The 12,041-nt window shown below is 44.7% G+C and overlaps 1 protein-coding gene across 5 annotated transcripts in view; it reads right to left on the reverse strand.

Moving 5' to 3' along the window:
• The window catches only part of TSPAN9 (tetraspanin 9), a 704,002-nt gene that overhangs the window by 209,277 nt on the left and 482,684 nt on the right, over positions 1-12,041 (reverse strand). For 4 of the 5 annotated variants that reach the window (XM_063928463.1, XM_063928461.1, XM_063928462.1 and 1 more), the window contains one exon: positions 10,332-10,411. In XM_063928463.1, the coding sequence (XP_063784533.1) occupies positions 10,332-10,394 (63 nt within the window). In that variant the 5' untranslated portion in view covers positions 10,395-10,411. Of the gene's footprint in view, positions 1-10,331; positions 11,161-12,041 lie in introns of those variants that run through there. The other variant, XM_063928460.1, reaches the window with a different exon arrangement.

Raw genomic sequence — 12,041 nt, forward strand, 5'->3', positions numbered from 1 at the left:
CAGCAAGGACATAGGGACAGATAGAGAGACAGCAGAGACGTAGGGACATAGAGAGGCAGCTGGGGTGAAGAACAGAGTGAGAGGCAGCAAGGACATAGGGACAGATAGAGAGGCAACAGGGACGTAGGGACAGAGAGAGGCAGCAGGGGTGAAGAAACAGAGAGAGAGAGGCAGCAGGGATGTAGGGACAGATAGAGAGGTAATTGCAACATGCAATGAAAGAAAAAAACTGGGAAAAAAAAAGAATAGATGAACAATGTCAGCAATTCTGCATATACAATATATGCCCAGATAAAATACATATAAAATCTCAAGTTTAAATGAAGTGATGACATGCCGCTTCTGTTGCCATAACAACATGCACGCATCTATCCTGAATCCGGAAATACAGAGTGCCCGACACGTCACCAAGAAAGCAGGCGGGGAGGAAATGATGCAGTCACAGTGCCATCTCCATGGGAATGGAAATGCAGTGATGGAGATTACGGAAGCATAAAAGATGGCAGCAGATAGACGCCGGGCCAGAACACATGACCAATATCAAGTGCCATCAGTGTTAATAGAAAAACACACTGTTGCCCTGGAGTTGGGAACTGTTTATGGTCACATGATTTAGAGGAGATCTCTGATTGGAGAGAGACCAGCCTCAGCAGTTATGTATTTTTCAGTGGGGGAAGTGTAGGAATTGGATATTATGGGTATATAAGGATTGTTTGGATGGACTAGCAAGACTCATTATCTTGAAAAAGACCCCAGAGAGGGTTGAAACGCGTTAGTGGGGATCAGGCAACTGGAGAGTGCAAGGAGGACATTATATTAAGATTTGAATGACCCCCTTTGTGTGGTGATTGTGTGTGTGTGGGGGGGGGGGGTCTATTTGTTGGTGTTTGAGGAACTGTGTGTCCACCACTGTTTTTGCACCCCCAGTTTCCATGGCTCTTTTCTCTCCGTCCATCTCCTCCTCAATGGCCCACATCCATCAGGGGAAAGGGGGTGCTAGCTCTGGGCACTGACATGTGGGCTGGAACCTCAATCCTTCTGTCCCTAATAGACATTGTTAGTGCTGTATGGTGGGCCATCCCCTATGCTCTACTGACATTTAGGCTGGTTATATCGTAGATTATGGAAATAGTTACTGATTAACGGGACAATATGTGATCACTTTAAGGGCATAATTATAAAGTGATGATTTATGAATCTGCTTAAGAATACTATTTATGAAGAAGCAATAGTTAATTAAAGCAGTATGAGCCATAAAATTACAGCTATAAATCAAAAACGTACTATATAATAACATATATGATACTGCTAAGGAAAGGAGGGGGAAAAGCTTAAATATCTACAGTTCACTTTCCCAAATTCTACTGACTTGGATAAAAATGATATTTAAATATTGCAACTATAGAGGAAGATAAATTACACATGAAAGTGAATTTATTTTGAAAAGATTCTCTTTTCACCAAACGCCTCACCCTAGGAGGTCTTTCACCCCCCTCAATCTCTACCTAAAAGGCAGGAGTGCTTAGAGCTTCCGCTATCTTGTGGTTCTCTGATGGTGCAGGGTATCACTGTAAGCTGCACCTGACAGAAAGGTCACAGACGTCTGTCAGATCTAGTGCAATGTATCATCCTGCCATACAGCTAATCAGAGGGAAGAGGGAGGATTCCGAACTTTATACAGTATTAATATATTCAATTCAATGGCATCATACACCAGTGGTTCCCAAACTTTCTTGAATCATGGCGCCCCAGAGTATTTCAGCATTTTTTTCATGGCACCCCTAGGATAAAAGTTTTTTACTGATACGTTTGGAAAAAAATATTAAATTAAGTAGACTGTGCCTACCTGTCATCCTTAGGGTCAGTTATGTGTTGGTTTACACTTGTGCTACTGATTGATTTATACTTGGCACCCACTATCACTGATTTTGCCTATCACTTTGACCATAAATAATTTGATTTCGTTCTGGACCACCAACCCGAGGTACCCCTGCAAGAGCCTCGCGACCCCGCAGGGTGCCTAGGCACGGGATCCGGTCTTTAGGGCGACTGCACTTAGGTTGACACTCATTAGGTCGACAACTATTGGTCGACGTGCATGTCGACATGGTCACTAGGTCGACATGGAAAAAGGTTGACGTGAGTTTTTCACTCTTTTTCAAAGTTATTTTTTGAACTTTTTCATATTTTACGATCCACATAGACTACAACTGGGAATAGTAACCTGTGCCGAGGAGCGAGGCACCTTGCCCGAAGCATGGTGAACGCAGCGAGCCAGGCAAAGGGATGTGGTGCACTAATTGGGGTTTCTGGTCACTTTACGAAGAAAACAACACCCAATTTTTTTTTTTTAAAACTCATGTCAACCTCCTTCCATGTCGACCTTGTTCATGTCCGTGTCGACCTATTTCAGGTGTTGACCTAGTCACTGTTGATCAATAGTGGTCGACCTAATGACTGTCGCCCTAGTTACTGTTGACCATATGAGCCACACCCCCTAGGCACTCATGTTGGGAACCACTGTCATAGACCAATAGTAATAGATATCACACACTGGGAAATAGCAACTCCCTAACATGCCGCCCTTTTTAATCACACATTAATGGCTAAGTTCTAAACCCCTCATACCTTTTCCAATCACACACTAATTGGAGATCTTACTTCCCATCCCCATGCACCTATTCCACATGTTTCAAACAGGACTAGTGGCAAATCACCAAACTCCTCACATGCTGCAAACACTGTCACCAGGGCCAGTTCGAGCCCTCTCTGCGCCCCGGGCAGGAAATGGGGGTGTGGCTTAATACAGGGGGCGTGGTCATTTACGCCCCCTGTACAGTAGTAGCGCCGCTTAAATGCTGAGCGGTGCGCGATAACGTCATCGCGCACCGCTCAGCAAAGGTCCTCTCCACGAAGGGAAACTAGACGCTACGCGTCTAGTTCCCTTCACAGGGGACACAGCCGGTGGACACAGCGGGCAGCAGAGGGCACAGCAGTGGCGGATCTTGCCATGGTGCGGCGCCCTCCGGATGGCGCCAGCGCCCTCCGGAAGGCGGCGCCCCGGGCAAAAGTCCTGCTTGCCCGTGGCAAGATCCGCTACTGACTGTCACACCCACACTGCAACAAAACAATGAGTCAACATATACAAAGAGAGTTTAATGAAAATTTTACAATTGCGACAAATTGTATCGCTCTTGTAGAATCTAGTTTTTACTAGTTGTAGAATATATGTTTGTGTCCCAATTCAAAGTAATGTTACACCTGTTATGGTAGATCATTTTTAGCATAGCGCCCTTATTGTGAATCATGTGTGGGCTGTGTGAGTGAGTGTGTGTGTTCCTGAGTGTGTGTGTCTGGGGGTGGGGGTGGGGATGATTGATTTAAGCCATTCTCCATTGTTGATTAATTTTCATCTCTTTGGGATATCCTAGATGAAATGGAACAGGAAAACATGAAAGTCAGTATAGTGACTCATGATCCGAAAATGGCATTCCTGGAGGTTTGGCCCCATACAGCATATGCACCAAGCCCGGCATGCAATTCTGGGGCTTGGATGTGGTGGGCAATGCCATCAATAGATGGCGTTGCCCTAGAGAAGCCGATCGCACAGCCCTTTCTGAGAGGGATCCAAGGGGACTTTAGTCAGCGGCATTGTAATGAGTCAAACTGACTCACTACAAGCCGCCTGTGTGAGCTGGAGCAAGGAGAGGAGCAGCTCCGGAGGCAGGGGAGGAAAAGGGAGGGGGAGTCGGGAGCCGCAGCAATGCACTGTAAGTGGTGGCGGCGCTGCTGCAGCTGTCCCTCTCCTTCCACATAGGCTGTCTGTCACCGCTGTGAATGCTGGGATGCACTTCCCTCATCCCAGCATTCACAGCAGCGGCGGCCAGCCAATGTGGAAGGAGAGGGACAGCTGCAGCGGCGCCGCCACCACTTACAGTGCGTTTCTGCGGCTTCCTCCTCCTCCTCCCCTGCCAGGAATCTGCCAGCCAGCAGCTGCACCGAGGAGCCTGACTCCTTGAGCCAGCGGAGAGACAGTAAATATCTATTTGTCATCTATTCTGTCTGTCTATCTATCTATCTATCTATCTATCTGTCTATTTATCTAGGGCTGTAACTAGGTGGCACACAACGCATATGCCTATTTTAATGCGTAAAAGGTGGACTCTGCCTGCCGTAATGTGTAAAAGGTGGACTCTGTTTGCCGTAATGTGTAAAAAGGGGCTCTACCTGGTGTAGTGGCACTACTGTGGAGTGTAATTTGAATAATGGAGACTACTAAGGCATGCTAAAACTGTGGTGGGGCATGCTGGGATGTGTAGTTCCACAACAGCTAAAGGGCTGTATGCTGAATACCTCTGGAATTATAGACCATTTAAAATTATGAGTTTCCTTTGAATCACTACACCAAGACATGCAACGGTGCAACATGACAATAATTCATACAGTCCTGATTTAAGGGCTTACTCCCTCCATTCCTATGGGGACTGCTTTATCCGGATCAGGCCAGAAGGTTGGGAGGTCTGTCCTAGCCCCTGCTGCTCTGCCATGGTGTGCTCAGAATTCAAAGCATGCTTTTAGGGGAGAGGAAGAGGATGGGGGTTACAGGACATCAGAAGTGCTTGATACACCCCCCGCAACTGGTAACCGTAACCCCTTTCTGTGTGCACGCCACATTCCGATTTTCTCAACCTAAACATCTGGTTGGTATAGACTAATACCAGTCTGTGCCATACACAAATACATAGCTGATGTCAGAATTAATCTGTACATGGACATGGTACAAGTGCAGAAGATGAATTCTTTTGTACAGGGGAAAATCTAGACAGGTGCTCCTCTCATCCCTTAAACTAACTGTGAACAAATGTGCACGTTGCAAGCATTACTATATTTGCCTAGAAAGTAAATACCACCAATTTATACAGCTGTCTCCTTATACCCACAACCCCTTCTCAGAAATATTCTCATCGCTCCCTGCAAGCCTGCAATGAATGTTCTCCTGTCTGTCTCCCGCATGTAAATTGTAGTACAGCGGACCATTGCGTCTGCTTCCTCTGCAGAAAAGCCAAAGAACCTACAACGAGCATCTACTGTAGTTTAACAAAAATAATATTAAAAAATTATAGTTACTTAAAACAGTTACCAACGAATGCCATTCATGAGGCATATAAGATATATAGCTACATTTTACCCACTCACTGTTGGTTCATACAGTATTACAGCTAAATAGTTTGGATCAGAAGCTACAAATTGGCAGTGTTGGTATCAAGCAGCCAACCAGGAGAGAATACTGTATGTGGTGTTCTAACATCAGAACCTTGTAGGTGAACATTCCACAGAACCTATACTGTAGCTGGGTCTGTTCATCAGGGCTGCAGATGGTCATGTGACACACTCCCTTCAGACAATGTCGCTGCACGCTGCCAATGGTCAATGTCCATGTATACATCAGTTCATAGATGGAATCTGTCTTTATACTGTGTATATCTTTCTTGGTTATAGATCAAAATCCCAGCATCATAATTAAAAGCCATAGTAATTCAGCTCAGACATCTCTAATCTCTAATCTCTGTAAGAAGCAACAACAGATGGTACTCCGCAATCACAAACATGCTAGTAATATATCTGGAGCACACTAAAAAAGAATACAAACAAGTTCCACGAAGAAAAAGCTACCATTATGTCAAAATTGCTTATGTTGCAGCAGCATGTGTATTGTAAATGATACAGACGTACAGCATATGTAGTGGAAAGTATATTTACTGAAGCAGATTTAAACAAAAAAAAACAACCTTGCCACAGAAAATAACTTATACATGATAATGTAAAATATGAGGAATGTAAATGAAGGCATCAATTCATCATCGCTTGAGAAAAACAAAGAAATTACGCCACCTATCACTCCCCTAAAAGTAGTCCCCCAGAATTGCCCCATTGAAAACAGCTTTTCCCAAGTCTTCTCTGTTCATATAGCATAGCATCTACAAAGGTTTTTAGTTTTCCACTTTAAAATGTCTCAGTGTTTGTATTGCAGTTTTTTATTGGTCCACACGGTCGCACCCATTTTGTAGCATTGCATTGTGTTGTAACTTATGGTCAGGGAATGGGACTCTGGTGAAGGCAGTGGTTAGTAGGGGTTTTTATCTCTATAATTATAAAGAAAGCAATACAGCCTCACAGTGCTAGTGAGTTCCTGACCGAGGCTGTATTGGTGTGGAGTTTGTATGTCCTCCCCACGTATGCGTGGATTTACCCCGGCTACTATAGTTTCCTCCCACACTCCAAAAACATACTGGTAGGTTAATTGGCTTCTGACAAAAATTAACCTTCGTCTGTGTGAGTCAGAGTGATAGCTATGGGACAGATGTACTTAAGGTGCATACACACTTGAAAATAAAATGAACAACGTCACTAATTTTCACCCAATGACGTTCACTTTCTCTGCAAATGTGTATGCCGGCGACAATGGCCGATGCGCGGCCTTGCGGGCTGTTAACAACACTTGCTGTCGGACGAGCATGCATGCTCAATCTGGACTGTCGTCTAAGAGCTACCTGCACGGCCCCGCCGCAGAATGACATCACTGAGCAATATGATCGTCATATCACTCAGTGTGTATGCCCGGCCGCCGACTGCCCGCCAGGGAGGGGGAAACACTAGATGACGTCGCACATAGAGCACATCGTCTAGTGCAGGGCTTAAAGTGGTCCTGGAGAGGTGGGGGAACTCATCTTCCCCACAACCCCTCCCCCTTAGCGCGCGCCGTAGGCGGGCGTGCCGCAAAAAAGGGTGTGGTTTCATAAGGAAGGGGCGTGGCCACACAAAAGTACCCCAAATTCAAAATAATGCCTCACTGTAGCACAATCTTATTCACATTGCCCGCCCCACATGCTTACAGAATGCCCCCAGTAGTGCTCACCATTAAATAAGTAAACATATATATATATATATCTCATGTTTCTCCAGCAGAACTCAATAAGGACAAGAGTCGGCTTTAGTGACTAAAGCCAACTCTTGTCCTTATTGTGTGCCGCTGGAGAAACATGTATGCCTAAATAATGATAAAGAAAGCACACTCACTCACATGACCTGACGGCGGGCGCAGCAGGAGAAGGGCACAGGAATGTGCAGCAATAAATGTAGGGCACGTGTGGGGGGTGCGCACACCTATGATCCTATGCATGTGTGCGGGGGGACCCACTGTCACGGGCTCCGGCGGTCCCATTACGCTGTGCTGCGGGGAGACAGATTTGCCGGTCCCAGTATCCGTATAGGGGAAGGGGCTGCGCTTTTGAATCTAGCGCCGATTGCGCACCAATCACGTATCGCGGACTGTTAGCCAATGAGAAACTGCCACTAGGCAGCTTCTCATTGGCTGGCGGTCCGCGAGCCGTGATTGGCTCACGCCAGCTTTTGAAATAGCCGCCCCTTCTTTTAATTGGATCTGCAGCTGGTCCGCGAGCCGGGATTGGCTGGCGGACGCTGCAAACTTTACAATGCAGCCGTGACCTGATGCTGTGGCCGGACGGAGGCGGAACTGGTTCCGCCTGCAATTAGAGGTGACGGAACGCAGTTCCGCCCCGTTCCGGCCCACTTTAACCCCTGGTCTAGTGTGTATAAAGCATAAGCCTTGAAAAGTGATAAATTGCACTGTATTAAAGTACCAAGCAACCAGCTCCTAACTGTCATTTTTCAAAGCAAGCCTGTAACATGGCAGTTAAGAGCTGATTGGCTGGTACTTTATCACCGTGAAATTTATCACATTTCAAGGCTGAGGGCCAAATTCAGACCTGATCGCTGGGCAGTGATTTTTGCAGCCCGGCGATCAGTTAGTCGCCGCCTACAGGGGGAGTGTATTTTAGCTGTGCAAGTGTGCGATCACATGTGTAGCAGACCTGCACAAAGTGATTAAGTCCTGCGCAGCCCAGGACTTACTCAGCCGCTGTGATTACTTCCGCCTGTCCGGGACCGGAATTGACGTCAGACACCCTCCCTTCCAACACTTGGACACGCCTGAGTTTTTCCAGACACTCCCTGGAAACGGTCAGTTGCCACCCACAAACGCCCTCTTCCTGTTAGTCACCTTGCGATCGCCTGTTCGATCGCTTTTTTCGCACCATCCCGTCGCTACGCACCGATCCCCGTTGCTGTGGTCCGTCGCGCCTGCGCATTGCGGTGCATATGCAAGCGCAGTTCAGACCTGATCACAGGCTGTGAGAAAACACAGCCTAGCGATCAGGTCTGAATTACCCCCTTAGTACATCCCCATAGATTGTAAACTCCACCGGTTTAAGGATTGATGTGAATGACTGAAATATTCTCTGTAAAGCACTGAAGCATACGCGTGTGCTATATAAAGAACTGCTAATAAATAATAAAGAAATAGTGCAAACGAAGTAGAATATATTCATGGCAATAGCTCTCATACTGCTGACCATTCTCCTTTGCGGTAAGAACCCTCACGGTATTATTCCCCTACTGCCGCCCTCCAAAAGGGAAGGTTTTGAAGAAGTGATCTGCAGCAATCAATGGTCAATTTGTTATACAAGAAAAAGTTTTGCTTTCTTGCACCATTCCTATAAACATGTTATTCTTTAGGCTTTTATTGCAAGCAATAATAAAATGCTGCAATTGTAGAATGCAGTATTGCCTGTGCAGAGGGCGCTCAGCGGAGAGAGTGAGCTTAATCGATGATACAAAGTGCCACATAGGGGCTTTTCACTAACTAATAATGCGGCAGGAGCACATCTATCTCTCTCTGATTAGTGTGAGCTGTGTGCTTATAGCTAGCCTGGGCTGCTGCACTGAGCCTATTTAAGAGGGAGATCTGCCTTCTTGCTATTGAGGAGGGGAGGGGCTAGAGGAGAGGGACCAGATTTAACCCTTCCTGTGCTACTACCCATGTCACTCTGCAGTCATGGCAGGCTGTTTACCTCGTGTCACAAAGTGGAGCAGCTCTTTAAGCAGTTGCCTTGAGCTGCAAGTAGAGCGGCTTGGGCATGCGGTCTGCCATTTATCTTAGAAGATGGGACTGTGCCAGCCATGCAGCCGCGGTTTCAACATTTTTGGTACAGATTGGGTGGTGGGAAATGCTGACTGTGCTGGATAGTGTTGTTCCCCCTCCTCACTTGCAACAACTGCATGTTTTTTACCCTGTAAAAAGCTATGCGGTGTCCCTGGTGAATCTCTCTCTCTCTCTCTCTCTCTCGTTAAGTGGTTTCCCAGAGACTGAAGGGGTCATTCACACACATGTACTGGGAAAATGGATTAAATGCACGTTTTCCAGTGCGAAATTTCTGCATGGTGTCTGTACCAATATCATCTAATATAGCTGTAGGCGCTCGATAATGCATAAAACATAGTACAAGCTCCAATCTAAAATGCAACTTACAGATCTACATTTTCAGAGGCTGGATAGGCAGCATTCACTCTCATTAGCCCGTGTGGTGTTTAACGCTCACTAATATGAGAACATGACAATAGGAGCGGACGGGTGTCGTAGTCTAAACTTATCTCAGCTGAAGCATCCGCGAGAGTGGCGCTGTTAGATGCATACAATTCTCATCCGGCTGGCATACAGTATTCCATTATCTACAGGCAAACATACATTTACTGTCCGCTGTCACAGTCTTCAATATCCTTAGAATAACTGGGAAGTGGGTGCAGGGGGAACGCGGAGTTAATAATCGGCATTGCACTTACTCTAAGATGTGACCTTCTTTAAAAGCAACTGTAAAAGTAGTACTTTATTAAAAATTCAATACATTTAATTTAGCTCATTTTAATCACACAAGTTGTAAAACACCTAGCTCTGCCTATTAAGTTCTATGGCTAAAGGGTTTTGTACATACTAATTGCACTCACTGCACCAGACTTTAGAATATTTAATTTGCGACTTAAAAATGTATTGCACAATGTCTTATTTAGTGGTATACCGACTTACAAATACAAATTTTGTGAAAATATTCAGAACGCGTTTACTCGCTAGCGATGTGCTATAAATTGCACCAGAAAACATGGGCGAGCATCATGAATAAATCACAGAGAGAAAACATCTATTGCCATTACAGCCAAATGAAACAAACTATTTGCATAATCTTATGAAAATACTTTCCTCTCTCAGGTTAGAGTCGAGAGTTAACACTTTGGGTGCCAGTGGGGCCACAACTTAACCCTGGTGCTGCTGGAGAGACCAGCATTGCTCTAAAGCTAAAATCAGGAAAGTCGCAGGTTCGGTAACGGCATAAAACAACATAAACAATCTAAATGCAAAAAAACAACGTTAGAAAATAATTTCAGGGAGGTATAAAAAATAAAAAGAGAGTTTCACTTACCCAAAATATTAAGTTAAAGAGGAACATCATGTATTTCAAACAACAGAGACAGCCTCTTGCCATGTTGCACTTCTTAAATTCTAGAAGAAAGACAAATGATAGATCCAGGTAAAAGACCACATATTTTCCACCTTTGGGTGCAGTGTACTTGTCCCTCTTTACACCAGCGTGGCTCTGGGTGCGGGATCCAGCGTTGCCATAGAAAGCACCAGCTGTGAATCCTCTACCAAATTCCCTGCTTGAGGTAGAAGGTTTGGCTGAGTCTCTGCTGTCCACAGATGGACTTCGGTGTATAGAAGAGTCCTCACTACTCGACTTTTCCATAGTCTTTCGCTTCACCGTTGCCAGAGCTATTGTCTCGCATGTCTCAGCATTAAATCCAGCACACAGTGACAAATCTACTAGCAGCCTGTCACTCTCCTAATCAGAGACCCGCACTGTGATGCTGCTTCCAGGGGGGGAAAGGGAGGGATGCCCACCTCCTGGTAGCGAGATCATTCAATGGATTTATTTGTTTTTTATATTTATTTCTTTTTCCTGCGAAAATTATTCCGTCAGTCTTTTACTTATAAGATCCATTATTCTCATCTCCCCCCCCATAAAAATAAATGAAGAAAAAAAAAAGCAATGAAAAATAAACACCCTTAAAGACTTCTCGTTGGACAGCACTTCATCCAAAAACCTTGTGACAGCACCTCTAAGAGACTTCACAAAGGTTGAGAACTCTCCCAGACAGCCACTCAGCCCTTCTGTGTTAGTATCAGCTATCTGCTATTGGATCTGTGTTAGCTTGCGGTGCTCTGCTATCCAACAGCATCAGCAGCTGCTCTGGTGGGCAATCCCACAGAAATCCCTGAGCCAGCTCTCAAGTAATACAGTTTACTCTGCCGAGCCCTCCCCCTTCTGCTCTAGAATTAGCCAATGGAGACTAGACGGACATGAAGGGACAGCCTACATGACATAATATCTTTAAAAGGCTTATTCTTTTAACTTTGACTATACAAGTGCATCGCTTGAATGTCAGGGGCTGCTCAAAATCCGAGAGAAGATTGTCAATTAAATCACTTGAAGAAATTAATAAATATATTTGCATTATATGTGTGTGTGTGTATATGTATATATATATATATATATATAAAACCTCTGCCAGAATATTTAGAGTTAGATTTACAAAGGCATTTGAACTGCGAGTTTTCGATTTGACTTTGCACAGAAACTGGATTTGCTATCATTCAGAGAGTGGCAGATTTACATTTTCACCTTGATCTAATTATTTAGAATAGCTTTGTAGTCATACAGTATCTGTGCTAAGGAAAACATCCAAAATCAAAGTAAAATAAACAGCAATGTAACAAATCATAATAACCATACTGACGATTAATTCACACGTTTGCAATTTCACAGCACTTATATCAATAAATAGATGATCTGTAAATTGTTATTTACTGCTCCACTGTTTTGTTTTTGGAAAAAAATAAGCATATCTAAAAATTGCTCCTAGCCTATCTACTTGTGAGGTAGAGATTTCAGCTGACATTTTGCGATTCAGTTTGAAACGATAGCAGTCTGTACCCTTATATCCCACTTCTCTCGAGGGAATATGTACTAAGCCTCGTTACAGGCTGTGTTTGAAAAATGACAGCTAGGAGCTGATTGGATGCAAATGTATCTCTCTCCACTTAATTGATCTCCAAAGCTTAGTACATATGC

This window comes from Pseudophryne corroboree, chromosome 6, assembly GCF_028390025.1.
Source record: "Pseudophryne corroboree isolate aPseCor3 chromosome 6, aPseCor3.hap2, whole genome shotgun sequence".
Classification (NCBI taxonomy): Eukaryota; Metazoa; Chordata; class Amphibia; order Anura; family Myobatrachidae; genus Pseudophryne; species Pseudophryne corroboree.